Source organism: Nipponia nippon, unplaced genomic scaffold (assembly GCF_047370975.1).
Source record: "Nipponia nippon isolate SJK-2023a ecotype South Korea unplaced genomic scaffold, ASM4737097v1 scaffold_32, whole genome shotgun sequence".
NCBI classification, from domain to species: Eukaryota; Metazoa; Chordata; class Aves; order Pelecaniformes; family Threskiornithidae; genus Nipponia; species Nipponia nippon.
In genome coordinates this window covers 4,082,618-4,102,577 of record NW_028262350.1, presented here as the reverse complement: position 1 = coordinate 4,102,577, position 19,960 = coordinate 4,082,618, and the positions used below count along the sequence as shown (strand labels likewise).

At 71.3% G+C, this 19,960-nt stretch overlaps 4 protein-coding genes across 7 annotated transcripts; 1 reads left to right on the top strand and 3 right to left on the bottom strand.

Annotated features, from left to right (window-relative positions):
- The first annotated feature begins 237 nt into the window (after window positions 1-237).
- ATXN7L3 (ataxin 7 like 3) lies at window positions 238-8,041 on the top strand. Its single transcript, XM_087770006.1, has 13 exons — window positions 238-451; window positions 2,069-2,181; window positions 2,293-2,425; window positions 2,942-3,113; window positions 3,651-3,748; window positions 4,029-4,051; window positions 4,155-4,200; window positions 4,478-4,509; window positions 4,618-4,686; window positions 5,017-5,060; window positions 5,196-5,267; window positions 5,588-5,721; window positions 6,037-8,041. Exons 2-13 carry the CDS (start codon window positions 2,131-2,133, stop codon window positions 6,183-6,185), a joined length of 1,023 nt encoding a protein of 340 aa, XP_087626132.1. The 5' UTR covers window positions 238-451; window positions 2,069-2,130; the 3' UTR covers window positions 6,186-8,041.
- Window positions 8,042-8,283: 242 nt separating this feature from the next.
- Window positions 8,284-11,514, bottom strand: TMUB2 (transmembrane and ubiquitin like domain containing 2). The gene is made up of 2 exons (XM_087770007.1): window positions 9,505-11,514; window positions 8,284-9,162 (listed from the first exon to the last, which is right to left on the bottom strand). Exons 1-2 carry the CDS (start codon window positions 10,044-10,046, stop codon window positions 8,802-8,804), a joined length of 903 nt encoding a protein of 300 aa, XP_087626133.1. The 5' UTR covers window positions 10,047-11,514; the 3' UTR covers window positions 8,284-8,801.
- Window positions 11,515-11,920: 406 nt separating this feature from the next.
- Window positions 11,921-15,374, bottom strand: ASB16 (ankyrin repeat and SOCS box containing 16). Its single transcript, XM_087770000.1, has 5 exons — window positions 14,444-15,374; window positions 13,813-14,080; window positions 12,484-12,976; window positions 12,282-12,395; window positions 11,921-12,202 (listed from the first exon to the last, which is right to left on the bottom strand). The coding sequence occupies exons 1-5, from the start codon at window positions 15,372-15,374 to the stop codon at window positions 12,017-12,019; spliced, it is 1,992 nt and encodes a 663-aa protein (XP_087626126.1). The 3' UTR covers window positions 11,921-12,016.
- On the bottom strand, window positions 15,199-19,125 carry HROB (homologous recombination factor with OB-fold). 4 transcript variants are annotated; one of them, XM_087770005.1, is made up of 9 exons: window positions 18,802-18,994; window positions 17,443-18,357; window positions 17,259-17,342; window positions 16,933-17,073; window positions 16,631-16,739; window positions 16,458-16,543; window positions 16,121-16,243; window positions 15,743-15,935; window positions 15,199-15,547 (listed from the first exon to the last, which is right to left on the bottom strand). In XM_087770005.1, the coding sequence occupies exons 1-9, from the start codon at window positions 18,802-18,804 to the stop codon at window positions 15,474-15,476; spliced, it is 1,728 nt and encodes a 575-aa protein (XP_087626131.1). In that variant the 5' UTR covers window positions 18,805-18,994; the 3' UTR covers window positions 15,199-15,473. The 4 variants fall into 4 exon arrangements, with proteins under 4 accessions (XP_087626131.1, XP_087626128.1, XP_087626130.1 ...); XM_087770002.1 differs by lacking the exon at window positions 18,802-18,994 and adding an exon at window positions 18,459-18,780; XM_087770004.1 differs by lacking the exon at window positions 15,199-15,547 and adding an exon at window positions 18,459-18,509 and having other exon boundaries at window positions 15,554-15,935; window positions 18,802-19,125.
- Window positions 19,126-19,960: the final 835 nt, after the last annotated feature.

The window sequence follows — 19,960 nt, the reverse complement described above, 5'->3', positions numbered from 1 at the left end:
CCCCGCCCCTTCGCGCCCCGCCCACCCCAAGCCCCGCCCCGGCGCCCCCCTGCCCCTGGCCGAGGCGCCGGCCCCGCGCGGCGGCGGCGGCGCCGGCCGCTCCCATTGGCCGCGCCCCGCACGGCGCCTCCCCATTGGTGGCGGGCGCGGGGGCGGGCCGTGCGCGCGCCGGGTGCGGCGCCCCGCCCCTCTTCCCCCCCACCCCCCGCCCCCCGCTCCTCGGCCGCCGCCGCCGGGCGGAGGCAGCGACAGCCCCGGCCCGGCCCGCCCGCACCGCGCACCGCTCCCGCCCCGGCCCGGCCCGGCCCCGGCCCCGGCCCCGGCCCCGGCCCCGGGAGGGCGGGCGGGCGGCGCTGCCGCCGAGCATGGCGAGCCGCCGCCGAGCCCCGCGGCGGAGCGGCGGGGGGCGCTGAGCCGGCCCCGGCCCGGCCCCGACGGGCCCTCCGCGCCGGTGAGTGACCGACCGACCCGCCCCCCCCCCTCTCCGGGCCCGGAGCTCCCGCGGCCCCCCCCCGCCCTGGAGCCCCCCAGCACCGGCGGGGGCCCGGCGACCCCGCCCCGGCGGACCCCCGCCCCCCCCCCCCGCCCCTCGGGGGTCCCCGATCCCCCGGCTCCGTGCCGGGACCCCCCGCCCCCCGGGACCGCCCAGCCCCTGCCCCTCCCCCCCGAGAGCCCCCCGCGACCTCCGCCCCCCGCGACTCCCCCGCCCCGGGAGGGACCCCCGGCCCCGCTCTCCCGCTCCCCCCCCCCCCCCCACGTTACCCCCCCTCCGCTGCAGCACCCGCCTCCTGCCGGGGTTTCTCAGCCCCGTCCCCCCCCGGGGCTGGCATCGCCCCCCCGGGCTGGCATCGCCCCCCCAGGCCGGCCTCGCCCCGGGGGGGCAGGCAGGGTGCAGCCCCCCCCCGCGCTGGGTGCCTCCATCCCTTTTGTTCGGCTCCTCCGGGCCCTGCCTGCAGGGGGGGGCGGGCAGCAGCAGGCAGCACCCCCCCCACCCAGGTCCTGCCCGCACCACAGCGGCCTCCCACCCGCGGGGGGGGGGGGGTCCCGGGGGGGCCCAGGGGGACGCACCCCCCCCCCCCCCGTGGGGCGAGGGCGGCGCAGGTCCCACCGGTGTTTCCTCTTTCCGCGGTGGAGGGACAAAATCGCCAGGCCCGGAAGCGGGTGCTGGGGCGCGGGGGGGGCACGCACACACACACACACACACGGGGGGGGGACCCCCCCCTCACCCCCATCCCAGTGGTTGGCTCGGAACCCCCCCCATGGCAACCAGGGGATGCAAACCACTGGCCAGTACCTGCCGTTCGTGGGCGCTGGCAGTGCTGGTGGGGGTGTCTTGGCGTGAGTTTGGGGCCCCCCCCCCCTCTTTAGCCCCCCCCACCCGTTGGAGGGGGGTCTGGGGTGCCCCCTGCGGGGAGGGGGGGGGGCACGGTGGTCCCTGCCCCCTCCCTCCGTCAGCTTCAGGGGAGGGTGATGCAGCAAAACCCACCGCCCCTCTGCAGGGGGGGGACACCCAGCTTTGGGGTGCATGTGGGGGGCACCCTGAGTCCCCTGTGCCCCCCTGCAACCCAGGGGCGATGCTGGGGGAGGGGGGGCTCCTGGGGGGGGGGGAGTGATGCCTTGGTGATGGCCGGGCATGTCCTGGGCTGGCCCTGGGGGGGACAGGGGCTGGCAGAGGGGTGCAGGGGGTGTCCCCCCCCCATGGCGGCTGGCGGGGAGAGGCCCTGTGTATCCAGAGGCGAGGAGCGGGGAGCGGCCGTCCCTTCCCGGGAAGGAGAGGCCGGCCTGGAAGTTGGCGGGGGCCGGGCAGCGGATCTGAATCCGGGACCCTTCCCCATCTTCCCTTGACCTCCCCCGCGGGGGGGCTGGTGCCAGGCTGGGGGACCCCTGTCCCCCCCACCCCGTTCCTGGGGGGGTTTAACCCAGGACTCTGCCTCTCCGGGCTTGGAGACGCCCCAGGGGTCTCGGGGCCTGCCCCAAGGGTGCGGGGGGGGGTTGGCTGGGCGGGGGCGGCGGGGGGGTCCGCTGGCCACGGGTGAGGTGCCAGCGCGGCCCCTGCCGCCCCCCGCAGCGAGACCCCCGCGTGTCCTGGGCTATGAGCGTTCGGCGTGACTTCCCCGCGAGCAGTCGCAAATGAAAATGGAGGATATGTCTTTGTCTGGCCTGGATAACAGCAAACTGGAGGTGAGCAGCCCCCGCCCTGGGGCTGTCCGTCTGTCTGCCTGGGCTGTCCGTCTGTCCGCCCCTGGCCCCCACCTCCCTCCTCGCCTCTAACAGCCCCCCCCCTTGCCCCAGGCCATCGCGCACGAGATCTACACGGACCTGGTGGAAGATGCCTGCCTGGGCCTCTGCTTCGAAGTCCACCGGGCGGTCAAGTGCGGCTACTTCTTCCTGGACGACACGGACCCCGACAGCATGAAGGACTTCGGTGAGCGCCCCGCGGCTCCCCGGGGACGGGGTGACGCTGGCAACGGGGACACGGCGAGCGTCCCGCTGCCAGGAAAAGCCACGGAGAGGCGGGGGGGGGGGGGGGGGATCAGGTCGTCCCCACGCGTAGGGATTTGGGCACGAGTGGTGCCGAGGAGGATTGAACACGTGGTGGCCTGAGCGTCCCCACGGCAGTGCCGGTGCTGGGATGTGACCGTCCCGTCCCAGAGGAGCCATTTTGTAAACCCCTGGGGTGAACCGAACCCTAGAAATGTTGCCCCAAGACACGGTGCTCTGCCCTGGGGGAGCACGGCTGGGGGGGGGGTAGGGGAGACCCCCCCCCAGCTGCGCTGCTGCTGGTTTCAGGCCCCCCAAGCCAAGCTGAGGGTCTGGGAAGGGACCAGCAGCCCAAGGGACCCCCCCAGAGCAAAGCACCGGAGCTGAGGGGCACGGCCAGCATTGCCCCCATGGCAGAGGGAGGCCTTGGGGTGGGGGCTGACGCCGGTGCCTCCCGCAGAGATCGTGGACCAGCCCGGCGTGGACATCTTCGGGCAGGTCTACAACCAGTGGAAGAACAAGGAGTGCGTGTGCCCCAACTGCAGCCGCAGCATCGCCGCCTCCCGCTTCGCCCCCCACCTGGAGAAGTGCCTGGGCATGGGCCGCAACAGCAGCCGCATCGCCAACCGGAGGTGAGCGTGTGTGCGTGTGTGTCCCCCCCCAAGAAGCCGGGTTGGGGGCTCCCACGGTCCCCCCCTGGGTGGGGAAACTGAGGCACGAGGGGGAACTGAGGCTGTGGGGCTGCATCTCTTCTCGGTGGGGGGGTGCGGAGGATTTGGGCACCCCCATCTCAGCGCTGACGAGCCTGCAATGGAAACTGGGCATCCGGGCTCTCCCCGCTCCTCGCTCTTCATTGCGGGGGTGTGCATCCTTGCCCCCCAACCCTGGAGTCCCCCCTCCAGCTTCTCTTGCTCTATCCCGCTGCTTCCCGGAAAAACAAACTGGGAATCCTGGCTCCTCTGTGCCGCCCCTGCCCTCGATGGCTGCTGGGGACCCCTGTCTTGGGGCTGGGACTGTTTGGGGTGGGCATGGCAGAGCCGGTGGGGTGCGGGGTGGGTCCCGGGGTGCCGGGGAGGATGGGAGGGTGCAGGATGGATCCCGGCATGCCGGGGAGAGTGTGGGACGGATCCCGGCTGTGGATCCCTGACCTTCCTCTCCTCCCCGTACAGGATCGCGAGCAGCAACAACATGAACAAGTCGGAGAGCGACCAGGAGGACAACGACGACATCAACGACAACGACTGGTCCTACGGCTCCGAGAAGAAAGGTGGGGGGACGCGGGGTGCGCGGGTGCCAGCTCGGCTGGGGGTCCCGGGCCCCCCGTGAGGGGTGGGGGACGCGTCCCGCTTGCCCCGTGGCCCTTGACCCCGGGTCCTGGGCACGCGTGCGGTGGGTGGCGGGGTGAGAGCAGGGGTCCCCGACTTCCCCACCCCGTCCCTGGGGAGGGGGCGTCCCACCAGCGGGGGCGGAGGGTGGGCTGCTGCAGCAATTGGGGCTAAATCCACCGGAAAAGGTGAAAGTCCTCCCTTCTCTGTCTCTCCCTGTAGCGAAGAAGAGGAAATCGGATAAGGTGAGGGGGTGGGGGGGTGGCGGGGGGTGGGTGGGGGGCGCGGGGGGGTGTGGGGGGGCGGGGGGGCACCTTGCACCCCCCAACGCCCCCCCTCTCCCTGCAGAACCCCAACTCGCCCCGCAGGTCCAAGTCCCTGAAACACAAAAATGGTGAGGGGGCGGGGCTTCTGCCGGCGGGGGGCGGAGCATAGGTGTGGGGCGGGGCGGCAGGGGCGGGGTTTGTGGGGTTGCTGGCAATGAATGGGGTGGGTGGGGCGTTTGGGGGCGGGACACCGGGGTGGGCGGGGCACTTTGGGGGCGGGGCATCTGAGGGTGGGGCGTGGGGTGGGCGGGGCTTGCTGGGCGGCAGGGCTCTGCCTGGCTGGGTCTGGTGGCTACGGGGGGCACAGGGGGGGCAGGGACCCTCCTCACCCCTCCTCTCTCCCAGGCGAGATCGGCGGGAACCCCGATCCCTTCAAGGTGAGCCCGGGGCAGGGGGGGGGATGGCGCCCGGTCCTGCCTCCGTCCCCCGCGACAGCCCCGTCCCCGTCCCCCGCCGGCCCTGACACCGCTCTCTGCCCCCCACAGTACAGCAACTCGGCGGGGATCAACTACGAGACGCTGGGCCCCGAGGAGCTGCGGACGCTGCTCACCACGGTGCGCGGGGCTCGGGAGACGCTGGCGGGCGCAGAGGAGCTCTGTCCCCAGCCGGACGGGACACACGGGGACTGGGACTCCCGGGATCTCTCCTGGCTCAGCTCCCGGTGGCGCTGGCTTCCAGGCTGGGAACGGGGATGTTTGCGATTTGAACCCCGTGACAGGGATGTGCATCTTCCCCAGGGGAAGCCCTGCAGAAAGTCCCGGTCCTGGGTGGCCTGGGGTGGTGGAACTGGTCTGTCTGGGGGGACAGGACAGCGCTGGGCGGTCAGGGTCCCCGGGGCCGTGTGGCTGCTCCTCTGCCTGCTCACCCGTCCCCTCTCTCCCCAGCAATGCGGGGTCATCTCCGAGCACACCAAGAAGATGTGCACCAGGTGAGAGCGCCCTGGGCTTTCCCTGCTCCGTGTGGGGTTCTGGGGGGTCCCCGGGGCACCCGGATCCCCACGGGAGCTGGGGGGGGACACACACAGAGCAAAACGCCTGACTCAGCCCCGTGTCTCCTCTGTCAGGTCTCTGCGCTGTCCCCAGCACACAGATGAGCAGCGGAGATCGGTCCGGGTTTACCTCCTCGGTCCCTCTGCGTAAGTGAGCGCGCGCGCACGCGGGCTCCGAAAGGTCCCGGAGCTGCTGTCCCAACGCAGGGACGGGGACGAGGCTCTGCCTCCCGGTGCGAACGGAGACTGGGGGGGGGCTGCCCGGGGCGCCCAGGTCCTGAGCGAGGGTGGGGACGGGGACGCCTCCGGAGAGGCCTGGAGGGCTGGGATCGGGATGCACAACCCAGCCGGGTCCCGGGGAGCTGGATCGAGGCCCTGGTGTCTCCCTCGCGTCACGGGGTGCAGCACCGTGGGCTCCGTCCCCCCCAGTCCCGGGGGCTGGGGACCCCCGTAACGGCTCTGCCCAGGTCCCTGCCCGAGGCGGAGGGCAGCGTGGAGAACGACAGCTTCGAGGTGGCGGAGAGCCAGGCCATCATGAGCCGGCTGCAGTGGGACGGCTCCTCCGACATCTCGCCCTCTGACTCGGCCTCCTCGAAAGCCAGTGAGTGTTGGGGGGGGACACACACAGATCCTGCAGCACAGACCCCTCTGCGGGGGCAAACCCGGATGTTCTGGCCTCTCCCCAGCACGAGAGGGGACGGACAGACAGACTGTGGCTATCCAAAGCCACCTCGAAGAGTCCCTAGACTCTGGGACATCTTGTCACCCGCCTTCCCGGGGTGGGGGGAACGTTTTGGGGTCCATTTTCCTGGGTTTGGATTGACGATGGGGGGGATCCTCTCTGTTTTGGGGGGGCTCCTGCTGGCCCAGCTGCTCCCCACCACCCCCATCTCCTCCCTTTCCCCCCCTGCCCCAGGTACAAACAACTCCGAGTCCCGCAAGACCAAGAAGAAGAAGCCCCACTTGGGGCTGGTGAGCGGCGCCCCAGGGCTCGGCTCCAGCAAGAAGAAGAAGCCCAAACCCCCGGCGCCCCACACCCCCAGCATCTACGACGACATCAACTGAAGGCAGCGGAGCCGATGGGGTGGGGGCGGGGGATGACGGATGGACAGACGGACGGACACAGGCCGGGGCAGCCCCGCCATTCGGACGCAAAGCGGGTACCCGGGGCGCGGAGGATGGAGGACTTGGCCACGGCTGCGGCGGGCGGGGAGGGTGGGGGGCCTGGATTTGGGAGCCCCCCTGGGTGCCCCCCACCTTCCCCCCGGTGCCTCTATTTATTCTGTGACAGTTTTTGTATGCGGGGCTCCCATCAGGGCTCGGGGGGGGGCCTCACTCGGAGACAGGGGCAAAACCCCCCCTTCCCTCCCACCGCCCACCCACAAACCAGCTGCGCCCCCTCCCACACCCGCCTCCCCCCCCAGAGCACCCTTATCCCGGCGGGGTGGGGGGCCCCGGGGGTTTGGGGTCGGCCCCCGGCCTGGGGCTGCTCCCCGCTCCGTGCTCCGGGCCGGCGCTCGCTGGTCGGGCTGGCTCAGGACGGGGGGAATGTACTGGGGGGGCATTTTCCCACTCAGAGGAGACAAGCGGGGACCCCCGCACCCCCCGAAGCTGCTGTAGGCAGCTGGAGTTGGCTGCTGGGGAGCGTTTGGATCCCTGTGCTGCCTCCGCAGGGCTTGCGGCAGGGGGGGTGTCTGCATGCTGCATCCTTTGGGGGGGACTGTTTGTGGGGGGCACCCGGGGCTGCGTCCCCAGCCTGGGGCGGGGGGAGCTGCTGTCACCGTCCCCGCTCCCCGGCTGGCCTCTGCGTGTGGAGGGGGGGACCCCGAGTGCCGAGACCCCGTGTGCCGGGCTGGGTGCTGCACCGTACGGCCCCAGAGCGCGCTGGGGGGGGGGACAGCCCAGCTTCCAGGCAGAGCCCCATCTCCCCTCCCCAGGCTGGTGGCTCTGCGTCCCTCTGGGGCCCCGCTGCGGCAGTCAGGGGGGTCCTTCGGGACCCCCAACAGCTCTGCCTGGGGTTTGTACCCGCGTGGGCTCTGGTCTTTGGCTGGGGGGGGCCGGGATCAGCGCCCCGCTGTGCAGGCCTGGGGAGGCCAGGTCCCCATAACCCCCGCCCCAGCTCTTCTCCGTCACAGGAGCTGCGGTTGGGATAGGGTTGGCTGTACACCACCACCCCCCCCCCCCCGAGCTGTCTGACACCCTCAGTTCGGCTGTAGTGGCTGTGAGGGGCTGCTCCTGCCCCCCTCCCCACCGTGCTGTGCCGCCGGTCACTTTGGTGGGGCTCGCAAATTATGGTGCTGTCGACTCTGGATTCACTATTGTTTTAAAACTGCTGCTAAAGGCTTGTGCTGTGGTGGGAGCTGGGGGGGCCCCACGGAGCCCTGGGGACCCCAAACCAGCCGGGGGGGGGGCCGCCAGCTGTGTGGGGACCCCCACGCTCCCTCCCTGCTGCGGTTGGCGGTAGCTCCCAGCACGGCTTTGGGGCTGGAGGGGAGGGGGCCTGGCCACTGGAGCACGCCGAGCTGGCCTTCGCGTGCCCTGGGGCTCAAGGATGGGGGGGGGGGTCCGGGCACCCAGAAACACAGGGGGACCACCCCAGGACCCCCCCCCACCGCCTGGGGAGGGCACGGTGACTGGAGGGGGCAGCCTGAGCCCTTCTGGCTGCGGGAGGGGGCCGCAATTTGGGGTCCAAGGGGCGTAATGGGGCTGGGAGGGGGCTTGGAGGGGCCCCGTCCCCCCCAGCTCCGTGTCCTCACCCGCGTGGCAGAGCCGGCGGCCGCCCGGGGCCCTCCTGGGCTTCGGATTTGTATTTTTGCGCACGTACTCCACCCCGTACGGGTAGTTGAGCCGTTGTGAGGTCTGTGTGTCCCGTTAGTGGGTTGTGGCTGCCCCTGTAAATAAAACTGCATCTTGACTTGGTATCTCTGGCTCGTGGCTGCTGTGCGGCGCCAGGGCACCGCTTCGTTACGTGTGTTTAATTAAGCAGGGCCATGGCTTAAAGCCATCGCTTCCCCAGCCCGGCTCCCTTCACCAAAATCCGCTTGTGGGGCTGGGTTTGTTTTGAACAACTACTTCCCAAAAGCGTGGGGAACGCAGCAGGGTAGCGAGCCAGCTGCGGTTTCGCCGGCAGCCGCCCCTCGGGCAGGAAGGCGAGCGCTCGGGCTGACGTTACACGTTTTATTTGCTTTAAAAAAAGTCTCTGGGAGGAAGCCGCAGCCCGTTCCGGTGCAGGGCCCCAGGCTCGTACCCGCCTCGCCCTTCACCGCGGCCGAGATCCTGCCCCAGAGAAGGGGCAGGACACGTGCGGGGCACGATGCTGGCCGGAGCGAGCCCGGGAGCTCGCTGCCAGAGTGAGCCTGAGCGCGCGGAGCCGGCACGCTTGCCGAGAGAGGAGCAGAGGGCAGGAATGGAGCCCGGCTGAGCGAGAGTGGCTCGTGCCCGCCCGGCTCTCCTCCCCAGAGCTGCGCTGGGGGCCGGCAGGGAGGAGGACGGTGTCTGCGGGGAGCACAGCCCCTTCTGCGGGGACAAAGCCCAGCACCGAGACCGGGAAGAAGGCGCCAAGCTCCCGCTGCGCCGGCTCCAGTCACCGTAACGCCGCAGTGGAGAAAGTGGCGCCCGCCTGAGTGCCGCGCTCCCACGGGGACGGGGGAGAGGAGGCTGTGGCACCTCCCGGTCAAGTTCCTACTGTCTGTACATCCCGAACACCAGGAAGCTGAACAGGACGGTGACGCCAATCAAGGAGACGGTGGCCGGGGCGGTGAAGAGCTGCCGGTAGTTGATGCGGAGATACCAGACGACCGCCAGCACCACCATGATGGCGGGGACCATCAGGTTCCCCGTGCCGAGGGGGAAGCCGCCTGCGTCGGGGGCGGCGGTGCCGGGGTCGGGCAGGGCGGTGGTGGCCGCGGCGCTCCGGGAGCGGTGGCAGTGGATGACGCAGTTGTCTGTGATGTGGAGCGAGCGCAGCGTCCGCCCCTGGTCCTGCAGCAGCTGCCCGCGATAGATGAACTTCATCTGGCTCTCCTGGCCCGGGAAATACTTGCTGTGGAAGGAGGGAAGAGGGCAGAGGTGGGGCTCACAGATGCACCCAAAGTAACGGAGGGCTGGGGGAAACCCCCCATCGTAAAATCGATGAGGGTCCCGACTCGGGGGGACAGCAAAGGCACTGTCGTCTTTTAAACTCGTTATTTTAAAAGCGGCGCCTCCTCGTTATTTTTTGGAGGGACCCCTCGGCAAAGCACGGGGGGGAGCGGCGCAGCGAGAACGGATGAAAACCCTCCTCCGCTCTCAGGCAGGAGGCTGGGGAGGGGGCTCTTTGTCCAAAGGGCACTGGGTTTGCAAGCAGGCAGCACTCCCTCACGTCCCCCTCTCCCTCGGGACTCACCTCTTCAGGCCCCCCACGGTGTCCTCGGGCCGGACCACGGCCACCTCCTCCGTCTCGTTGAGGAATTTGAGGCGGATCTTGATGAGGCCAGAGCAGAGGTCGCTGCCCCCCGGGGCGGGGGGCTCCCCAGGGCTGCCCGGGGCGCTGGGCTCAGCGGCCGAGGTCCGTTTGGGCAAGCTCTGGATGTCCAGCAGCCGCTCCAGGCCAGGGTCGGGGTGGCTGCCGCCATCCCCCTGCTCTGCCGCCGGCCCCGACGCTGCCCCCTCTTCCTCTTCTGTTTTCTCCTCTGGGTTTTCGGGGACCCTGGGGGGCTCCAGGGCTTCGGCCGCCCCCGCCGTCCCCACGTACCGCTCCACGGGGCTGAGCCGGATGACGGCTGCATCCCCCGCTGCAACAATCGTTCCCAAAAGCTGGTTGCTGCTGTCAGCGACGTAGGTGGACAGCCACGCCAGGACCAGAGCCAGCACCAGCACCACGACACCGGCCACCACCGTCACCTCATCCCCCACCCCACGGATGAAGGTGGCGGCGGGGGGCTCCATCTCTGCAGCTGGGATTCCCCCCCTCAGCCCGGCAGCTCGCTTTTTGGCTCAACTCCGCCACGAAGTCCCCGCGCCGGGTGCGAACCGGCCGCGCGGCGGCAGCGGGGACCCCCGGGGCTGCTCTGTGGCGGCGTTCGGCCTTAAAATAAATCCCGCTGCCGCTCCAACGGCACGGAGAGCTGGAGGGAAGGGAGAGCTCTTCACTGCAGACGCTTCCTTTCCGGTACCGAGATACCAAACCGGCGAGAGCTGGGGACAGGGCGATGCCCGCGGGGGGCTCTGAGCGGGCAGGGGAGGCGGCAGCCCCTCGGTGAGCACGGGATTTCTTTGAAGAGGCAGAACTTGCGGCTCAGGAGTAATTACCTCGTCCCCGCCGGGAGGAGGGCGATGCTGTCGCTTCCTAGGTGCCGATTAGGAACGCAGCACCTGTAATTACAGCCCGAGCTGGAATCGGCCAGGGCAGGACGGAGCCGTGCGCTCAGCGGGGCCACGTTTACCTTGGTGGGGCCGGCGGAGGGTCCCGGTGGGCTCCCGAAGCCCCTCGGTGCCCAGCCAGGCTCACGCCATCCCCGAGCACCGGCCCTGCTCCTGGAAGGGAGCGGAGTGACGGCCGTCAGCGGGGCCGTCAGCCCGGATCACGTCGGTCAAAGCCATCCCGGTTCTTTCCGCAGCGGCCCCGTGCCCGGGGAAGGGGCAATCGGGGCGGCGGGGGCCCGGGGCTGCGCGGGGAGCCCTGGGGGCCTCCTTGCCAGGCCTGGGGGGATCCCGGGGAGGCCCAGGCTGCCCCGGGGCGGGGTGACCGCCCCAGGGTGCCCGGGGGGGTCCCGGGGGTCCCTGAAGGGCCCGGGGGGTCCCTGACAGGCCCGGGGGTCTCGGTGAGGCCCGGGGGGGTCCCTGAAGGGCCCGGGGGTCCCGAGGAGGCTCAGGGGTCTCGGTGAGGCCCGGGGGGTCCCTGACAGGCCTGGGCTTCCCGGGGGGGGTCCTTACCGAGCCCGGTGAGGCCCGAGGGTCCCGCGGTTCCCGGGGGTCCCGCCCGGCCCCGCCCGCACTCACCGCGTCCCGCCGCCGCCCACGCGCCGGAAGCGTCACGTCACAGCGCCGACGCCGCGGGGGGGTGAGGGGGGTGGGCGCGTCGCGCACGCAGTGCGTCACGGCCGCTGCCGCCACGCCCACTAGGCGTAGCCCGGCGCGCGCTGATGGCGCGAGGGCGGAGCGCTGGGGTTCCGCCTCCGCGCAGGGAAAATGAGCGTGGCCTCAGCCGGGGGCGGGGCTACGGCGGGGGGAGGAGCTGTGCGTGCCTCGTGCGTCCCCGGGGCCCGGCTGCCGCCTCCCGCGGCTCGGCCGCCTCCGCGCCCCACCGCCGCCGCCCCGGGCCCGGCCCCTCCGGGCACGGCTGTTCCCCCCCCCAGGGCCCGACCGCCACTGCCCCGGGCCCAACCACCACCGCCCCGGGGCCCGGCCCCGGCCCCGGCCCCGGCCCCTCCGGCCACGGCTGTTCCCCCGCCTCCAGGGCCCGACCCCTCCGGGCCCCACCGCCGCCGCCCCGGGCCCGGCCCCTCCGGGCACGGCTGTTCCGCCCCCCCAGGGCCCGACCGCCACCGCCCCGGGGCCCGGCCCCGGCCCCGGCCCCGGCCCCTCCGGGCACGGCTGTTCCCCCCCTCCAGGGCCCGACCCCTCCGGGCCCCACCGCCACCGCCCCGGGCCCAACCGCCACCGCTCCGGGCACGGCCGCAGCTCCGGCCCCTCCGGGCACGGCTGCCACCGCCCCGGGGCCTCCCACCTCCCCATCGCCGGCCCTGTCCCCCCCAGCGCCCCTCAGCCCCCTCCCCAGGTCCCAGCCGGTGCCGTGCCCGCGGGGAAGGAGACCCCCCGGGAGCCGCCTCCGCCTCCTTTATTCGCACCGCGGCGCTCGGGGGGGACGCGGGGCCACCGGTTCCCCCCCTCTCCCACCGGGGAGGCGGCGGGGGCCCTCAGGCGATGAGCCCCTGCAGGGGCAGCTGGAGGTAGCGGCGCAGGGCGGGCGGCAGGCCCAGCTTGGGGACGGCGGCGTGGCAGCGGGCGCCCAGGTGCCGCCGGACGGCGCAGCGGGCCAGGTGCTGCAGGCGGCGGGGCTGGCCCGCCATCCGCGCCGCCGAGGCGTAGAAATCCCGGTGCTCCTGGGGAGGAGACGGGGGTGAGGGACCTGGGGTTGGGGTGGCGGGGGGTCCCCTGCCGTGTCCCACGCCACCCCCTTACCTCCCACAGCTCCGGGGGCACGGCCCCCACCCAGCTCTCGGCGGCGGGGACGCGGTCGTAGGCGTTGAGCACCACCTCCAGCGCTGGCGGGTGCCGGCAGCAGAACTTGAGCATCTACCGACACAGACGTGTCACCGGGGGGGGGGGGACGGGACACCCCGCCACCGCCGCCCCGTCACCCCCCCGCCCCCGGATTGCCCACCTTGGGGTGGACGGGGCCGGCGCCGTGGTCGAGGAGGAGGGCGATGGTTTCCTCGGGCCGCTGGTGCCGGTACTCCTCGACGGCATGGAGGGCGCAGTCCATGGGGGTGTAGCCGGCGCAGTTGGGGACGGTGGCGTCGGCCCCGTGCCGCAGCAGCAGCCGCACCAGCCGGGGCTGCCCGTTACCGCAGGCGTTGTGCAGCGGCGTGTGGTCCTTGCGGCCAGCGGCCCCGGGGTCGGCGCCGGCGGCCAACAACCGTTCGGCCACCCGGTAGTAGCGCTCGGCGTCCTCGGGGCGCTCGGCAGCGGCGCAGGCGGCGTTGAGGGGGGTCTCGCCCTGGCGGCTGCGGCGGGCGGGGTCGGCGCCGTGCCGCAGGTACAGCTCCACGTGGGCCACCAGCCCCTGCCGCGCCGCCACGTGCAGGGCCGTCAGCTGCCGGTCCCGCGTCCCCAGGTTCACCCGCGCCCCGTGCGCCAGCAGCAGCTCCGCGCACCTGGGGGGGACACGGGTGAGGGGGCTGCGACCCTCGCGACCTCCCCGGGGCTGGGGTGGGGGCGGGGCTTGGCCTTGGGGTGGGGCGTGGCCTTGGGTGTGGCTGTGCTTGGGTGGGGCTTGGCTTTGGGGTGGGGCTTGGCCTTGGGTGTGGCTGTGTTTGGGCGGGGCTTGGCTTAGGGGCAGGGCTTGGCTTTGGGTGGGGCTGGTGTTGGGGTGGGGCTTTGCCTTGGGTGTGGCTGTGCTTGAGTGAGGCTTGGCTTTGGGGCGGGGCTTAGCCTTGGGTGTGGCTGTGTTTGGGTGGGGCTTGGCCTTGGGGTGGGGCTTGGCCTTGGGTGTGGCTGCATTTGGGTGGGGCTTGGCTTTGGGGCAGGGCTTGGCCTTGGGCATGGCTGGTGATTGGGCAGCTTGGCCTTGGGATGGGGCTTGGCCTTGGGTGTGGCTGGTGATTGGGCAGGGCTTGGCTTTGGGGAGGGGCTTCTCTATGGGGGTTTATAAGTGGTGGGTGTGGCTTGGGTGGGAGGTGGAGCCTGGCATGCAGATGAGGCCAGCTATGTGGGTGGGGCTCAGGGGTGGGTGGAGCTTTGCTGGCAGGTGAGAGTGGGTGGAGCTGGGGTGGGTGGGGCTTGGCATGCAGATGAGGGTGTGGGAGGGGCCCGACGTGTGGGTGGGGCTTGGCATGCAGATGAGGCTGCTCATGTGGGTGGGGCCTGGTATGCAGATGAGCCCAGCTCTTGGACAGGGCCTTGGCTGGAGCATGGGTGGGGTGTGTGACAAGGGCAGGGCTTTATATGCAGATGAGGGGCGTGGCCAGCCTGGGCGGGGCCCGGGGCGTACGGGAGGCTGTCGGGCGTGGTGCAGAGGTGGAGCGGGGCCGAGCCCTCGGCGCTGAGCAGGTTGGGGTCGGCCCCGAAGGCCAGGAGCAGGCGGGTGCAGTCGGGGCGGGGGGCGGCCGCGCTGTCGTGCAGGGGGGCCCGACCCCCCACCACCGCATCCACCTCCGCCCCCCGCAACAGCAGGTGCCGGGCGCAGTCGCCGTAGCCCCGGCCGGCGGCAATGCGCAGGGCCGACGTCTGCTGCCGGCGGGGGCTCAGCACCCACAGCCCTGCCGGAGGGGGAGGCGTCAGTCGGGGGGGCACCCACAGGGGCTGCTCACCCACCCAGACCTCCCACCCACCCGTGCCCCAGCCCAGGGTGCTGGTTGTGAACCCCGGCATCCCCCCACCTCCACCCCCAGCCAGGAAAAGCCCCGGGGGGAGCAAACTGGGATCACCCCCCCCTTCCCCGGGGCGTCCTCCCTGTCCCACCACCCCCAAAAACCAGAGCAGCCAGCCCTCCTCCCCCTAGCCCCCACCTTTACCCCCTCAACCCCCACCCCCTCACCCTGAATCCCCTGTTATTTTGCAGGGAGCCCAGCAGGGAAGGGAAGGGACCCCCCCCGGCCCCAACGCGGCCCCCGGCCTCGTACCCTGCTCGGGCGACCACACCAGCTCCTCGCTGACCGTCTCCATGACCAGGTTTGTGGTGGTCTCGTCCTTAAAGATGCTCTTGATGCGCAGGAGGTCCCCGGTGTACAGGGCGTTGTGGACGGCGGGGTCCCGGCAGTACTGGGGCCGCCGGGAGGGGGTCAGGGGGGGCCGGGGGCTCGCCGGCAGGAACCGCCGCGTGGCTGATTCCCGAGCCAGGGCTCGCCGGCGATCCTCCTGCTCCAGCAGCTCCTGCTGGAGCCGCAGCGAGCGCAAGGCAGAGGAGGTGAAGGCGAAGGTTTCCTGGGCCATGGGCACCCCGGGAGGGCAGGGGGAGGCTGCAGGACTGGCGAGCTGCCTCCTGTGCCTGGGGGGGGGGTTATAAATAGGGCTGTGCCCCACGCACAAATGCTGAATCAAGAGCCCAAGCCAGGCCACCCTATAAATAACTCCCCCGGGGTGGTAAACAGAGTCACGTTGGCACGGGGCTGCCAGGGAGTTTAACCTGTTGGTGGGTGCGAGATGGGGACGGGCTCGAGGGGCTGGGCTGGGCCCCGGGTACCCCCCGGCCCCGCAGGGCTGGGGCTGCACGAGGGCCCCGGGGGCAACGGCACCTCGTGCCTGGGGGAGCAGAGGGAGCGCGGGGACCCCCGCAGGGGAAGGGTTTGGGGTGCTGCAGCTTGGCAGAGAGGGGACAGAGGGGCACCGCTGGCTGCAGTGGCAGAGGGGACGGTGATACAGGAGCAGACAGGGCGAGGCAGGGACAGAACTGCCCTTTAATGCGGGTTTGGGAGCCGAGAGCGTCGGGCCTGCCTGGAGGAGTGGGGATAGGCGCCGCGGCCATGTCCACCCAGCGCTCCCCGGGTCCCCCCAGCTCTCGGCTCCAGAACAAACAGACAGACAGACAGAGGAACAGGCAGGCACCGGTGCCATCGCCTGCTTGCTTGGCGCCCTCGCCGGGCCAGTTCAGCCCAGACCGTGCCAGCAGTAACCGTCTCCCCGGCCCCAGGGCCGTGCTGCAGCCCCCCGAGGTCAGCAGCAGTCAGCCTGGGCCGGAGCGGAGAAGAAATCCTCAGGCAGCTCTCCCAGGAGCCCATCCAGGTCATCTGCACGGGCAGAGGGAGAATGAAACACGAGTTTTGCACACGTATAGAGGAGGAATCAACTCCACGTACTGGGACACGGTGAGATGAGACCCCCCCCTTGGCATTACAGGCGAGGGGAGACACTGCCCAGCCCCAGGACCCGTTTTCCGCAGGACATCGAGCTTTTCCTCCCCACCCAGCGCGGGTCCAACTCACCCATGTCACAGCTGTCAGCTCCCACCGGCTCTTCTCGCCCAGGCCCAGGGCTCTGCAGGTGCAGGGAGAAGCCCCCGGGAGACTGCTCTGTGCCGTGGCTGCCCGTCCTCCACCGTCCCCCGTCCCCAGGGGCAGGGAGGCCCCGGGGGGGCTGCGCAGGGTGGTCCTGGAGTAGCCCAGCCTGGGCAGGGACCTGCAAAACCCAGCAGAGATGAATCGTTGGGGGCCCACAGGAGGATTGATCTGTCCCTCCCAAGCTTCCCTCTTCCTCCCCAGGTGCTCTCGAGGGTCCATGCAGTCCAGACCCCCTGGTAACGCCCTCGGGGGGTCCCAGCATCCCTGTGCCTCCAGGGCCAGCAGCACCGTGCCCTCCCTCACCTCCCGCTGTTCCGGCAACGGCTGCGAGAAGCTGCCCTCGGGCTCCGGCGAGTAGATCTTGAGCAGGTTGTTGGGGGTGACGTTGAGGTAGTGGTTGCGGTGGGACGGGGAGAAGACGCTGACCTGTGAGGACAGAGCGGTGGGTCGGAGCCAGAGCTCCGGCTTGCGATGGCACCACCGGCCGCAGCCCAGGGAGGAGCTGGCAGAGCCCCTTCTCCCATTCCCGTGGGATCTGAGCCCCGCAGCTGGGCACGGTGACCATGGATTAGCAGCACCTATGGCAGAAACGACCCCAAATGCGTTGCTGCTGCCGGAGATCTGCCTCCGCGTCTCCTACCTGCTTCAGGAGCAGTACCGAGCCGGGCCTGAGCTCGCTCTGTCTCTCTTCCAGCAGCAGGCGATGTACCGTGCCCTGCATCTCTCCTGCGGACGAGGAGGGGACCCGTTAGCCGTGGGGAGCGATGGCCGGGAGCCCCAGCCCAACCCAGGCACGAGCATGGCTGCGCTCACCAGTCGGGTCCCTGAACACGGCACCAGCGTCCACGTTGGTCCTGGTCAGGGTCTTGATCATCACCGCCATGCTGGGGACCTTGTTCTTCGGGAGCTGCTTCAAGGCTGCCTGCACACGCAGACCCTCGTCACGCCGATGTCCCCGAGGGCAGCCCCGCAAGGCCACGGCACGTCTGCAGGCAGCCCGGACCAGCCCCCTCCCCACATTGATGCCCGGCCCTGGAAACAGCTCCAAGGGGCAAAGAGAGAGCCAGGAAGCCGAGTCCCCCCGGGCCGGTGCCCTCCCCTGGGGCTCCCCTCACCTTCCGCAGCACCATGACCACGCTGTAGGTCCTGAGGAAGCAGCCGGGGTCCCTCTCGTCCAGCCCGAGCTCTGTCTTCATGGCGAGCCAGGGGCCCTTCCCAAAATCCTCTTCTGTGGGTGGAGAGGAGCTGGGCAGTCCCTGGAGTCACAGGACAAGCATGGTCACCACCCCGGTGCAGAGCCAGTGTGTCTCGTGGCCCCAAGGGAAGCCCCAGGGACTCCCTCCCCTTCCAGCATCACCCTCTGAAAGCCACGGCCTCGGGGACTGCCCACAGCAGCGCTGCTGGGATTCACATCCAGCTCCACACCAGAGCAGGGGGTTACCTCTGTCCGTGGCTTCGCCACAGCCCCGTGAGCCGGAGTCTGGGGAGCAGAAACCAGGATCTCCTCCAAGAGCTTCCCAGCGTGCTTACAGGAGAGAGAGAGAGAGAGAGATGTCACAGGGCACCCAGGGGAGGCTCCGAGGCTGCCCCGGGGTTTCCCATCCCATCCCATCCCCTGCACCCACCTGCTGGGGCAGGATCCCAGCGGGCCCTGGGAACCGGCGAGTCTTCCTCTGAGGTGGGAGATGGGGTGCAGCCCCGGGTGCTTTGCTGGCCGCTGTCACCAGCTGCACAAGGTGGTTGGTGACCACCGGTGTCTGCAGGCTGCCCGGGGCTGGCCTGAGCGGCTGCCTCGGCAGGGGCTCCACGCAGCTTATCAAGGCCGGTGGGCTGGCAGGGGGCAGCCGGGGCGGGGGGCAGCTCTGCTGGGGAGCCTGCACTGGGGGGGTCCGGGGCACCTGCAGCCCCATGGAGGAGCTGCTCGCTCCCGGCTGGCACGGGGATGCTTGGAAAGGCCTCGGAGCTGGGCCCCGGGGAGCGGGGATGGAGCCCCAGGAGCCGCCTGACTTTCCCAGAGGGGTGGGGGGCCCGGGGGGGCAGGCACCAGCTGCGCTGGGCCGCAGCACCAGCTTGGGAGCGGGAGCTGCCTGTGGGGCGGGCAGGGGGTCCTGGGGCTGGTCCAGGGAGACCAGCTCCTCTCCCACCCGCAGCTTCTTGGGGGCCACCCATTCCTGGGGGCTCTCCTGCCCCGTGCGTATCCGTGGGGGCTTCTCCCACCGGCCTGGGGGCGGCCGGGCAGCACCGGCCCCCGCCGGCAGCTCAGGGCCCTCCAGCTCCATGCAGGCGGCCAGGAAGAGGTCGTTGTCCAGCTCATCCCGGGGGTCCGCTGCCCCGGCCGGGGGCTGCTCCCCCTGCCCAGCGAGGGGCCGCAGGCCGGGGGCTTTCCCGGAGCGGTGGCCAAGCTGGGGTCCCAGCGGGCGGAGGGGCTGTAGGCCGGGGGCTGAGGCTGGCACGCTGGGAGGGAGCGGGCCACCGGCGGGTGACAAAGGTCCGGGGACCACAAACTGGTTCTCAGCGTCCTCCACGGCGGAGAGGAAATCCTGTGGGAGGAGAGGCAGCGGTCAGCCAGCGTGTCCCCCCCCCGAGCCACCCGTGGGGTGGCCAGGCCAGTGCAGGCCCCGGGGCTGGGCCCGTCCCTCACCTCGTCCGCCAGGTCCCCGTCGGCCCCGAACAGCTTCTGGAGGCGGCAGGCCTGAGGGAGGGGGGCAAAGCCGGGGGGAGCGGTCATGGAGACCCCCAGGGGCCGGGGGGGCTCCCCGATCCCTCCCCTCCGGGTGAAGGCGGGGGACACCCCGCTGCCCCACGGCCGGGCCCGACCCGGAGCAGACCCCGAGGGCCCCACGGTGGAGGCCGCAAACCCCTCCGCACCGCCCCGGGCCCGCCCCACGGGCACCCCCAAGGACCCTCCTCGCCCCCCCAGGCCGGGCCATCGCGATCGCCATCCCCCCCGGTCCCGGTCCCGGTCCCGGTCCCGGTCTCGTTACCATGGCAGCGGCGCAGCGCGGCCCAGGCCCCGGAGGCGGAAGTGGCGGGGCCGGGACGCGAACCCGCGGCCCCTCGGAGGGCGGGGAAAGGCCCCTTTAAGGGCCGCGCGCCGCCTGTCGGCGGGCAGGAACGCGGCCGCGCCTCTTAAAGGGGAGGTGGCAGCACACCCCCCCCCCCCCCTCCGCCGTCCGTCCCTCCGTCCGTCCGTCCGTCCCTCCCCAGCCCCGTGGGTCGCTGCCGCCCCGGCTGGGCCCCGCCGCTCCCCGCGGCGCCGGCGGTGACTCACGGCGGCCCCGGCCCGGCGTGATTCATCCCCGCACGGCCCCGCGTGGGCCGCACGCGCGCCCCCCCCCCCCCGGCCCTTACACACGCGTGTGCAATTGCACGAGTAGGTGCTGGCAGCCGGCGGGGCCGGCAGATGCGCGGGGGGGGTGTCTTGCACACGCGCGTGTGCACACGTGCGAGGGCACGCCAGCCCCTCATGCATGCCCGCGCTGCCCGCCAGCCGCCTGCGTGCTCACACGCGTGTGCGACTGCCCGCCGGCCTGCCGCATGCGCTCGCGCACAGATGTGCAGCTGCGCGCAGGCCCGTTGCATGTGCATGCATGTGCGTGTGCAGCTGCACGCAGGCCGCTGTGCGCAGGGCACACGTGTGTCATTGCACGCCCGCTTCTCATCGATGCATGTGCACGCACGCGATTCCCTGCCAGCCTCTTGCACGCGCACGTTCACACACATGTATTCGCATACTCACATACGAGAGCAGTTGCACACCAGGCTCTTGGGCACACACACACGTGTGCGCAGCTGCACGCCCCCCTGCCGCACACACTCACACGTGTGCTGTTGCACACTTGGCTGTTACATACATGTGTGCCATTGCACGCCTACCCATGGCACACCCATGCTTACACACGTGTGCCATCACACGCGTGCCATCGCACACCAGCCCATGGTGCACACTCACGCTGGTGCTATTGCACACCAGCCCATGGTTCAGCTACATGCTCACATGCGTGTCATTGCTAGCACATTGGTGCACACTCACATGCATTCACGTGTGTGTCATTGCACGCCAGCCCACAGTGTGCACACGCTCTTACACAGCTCATTGCACGGTAGTGCGTGGTGCACGCTCACACGTGTGCTACTGCACAC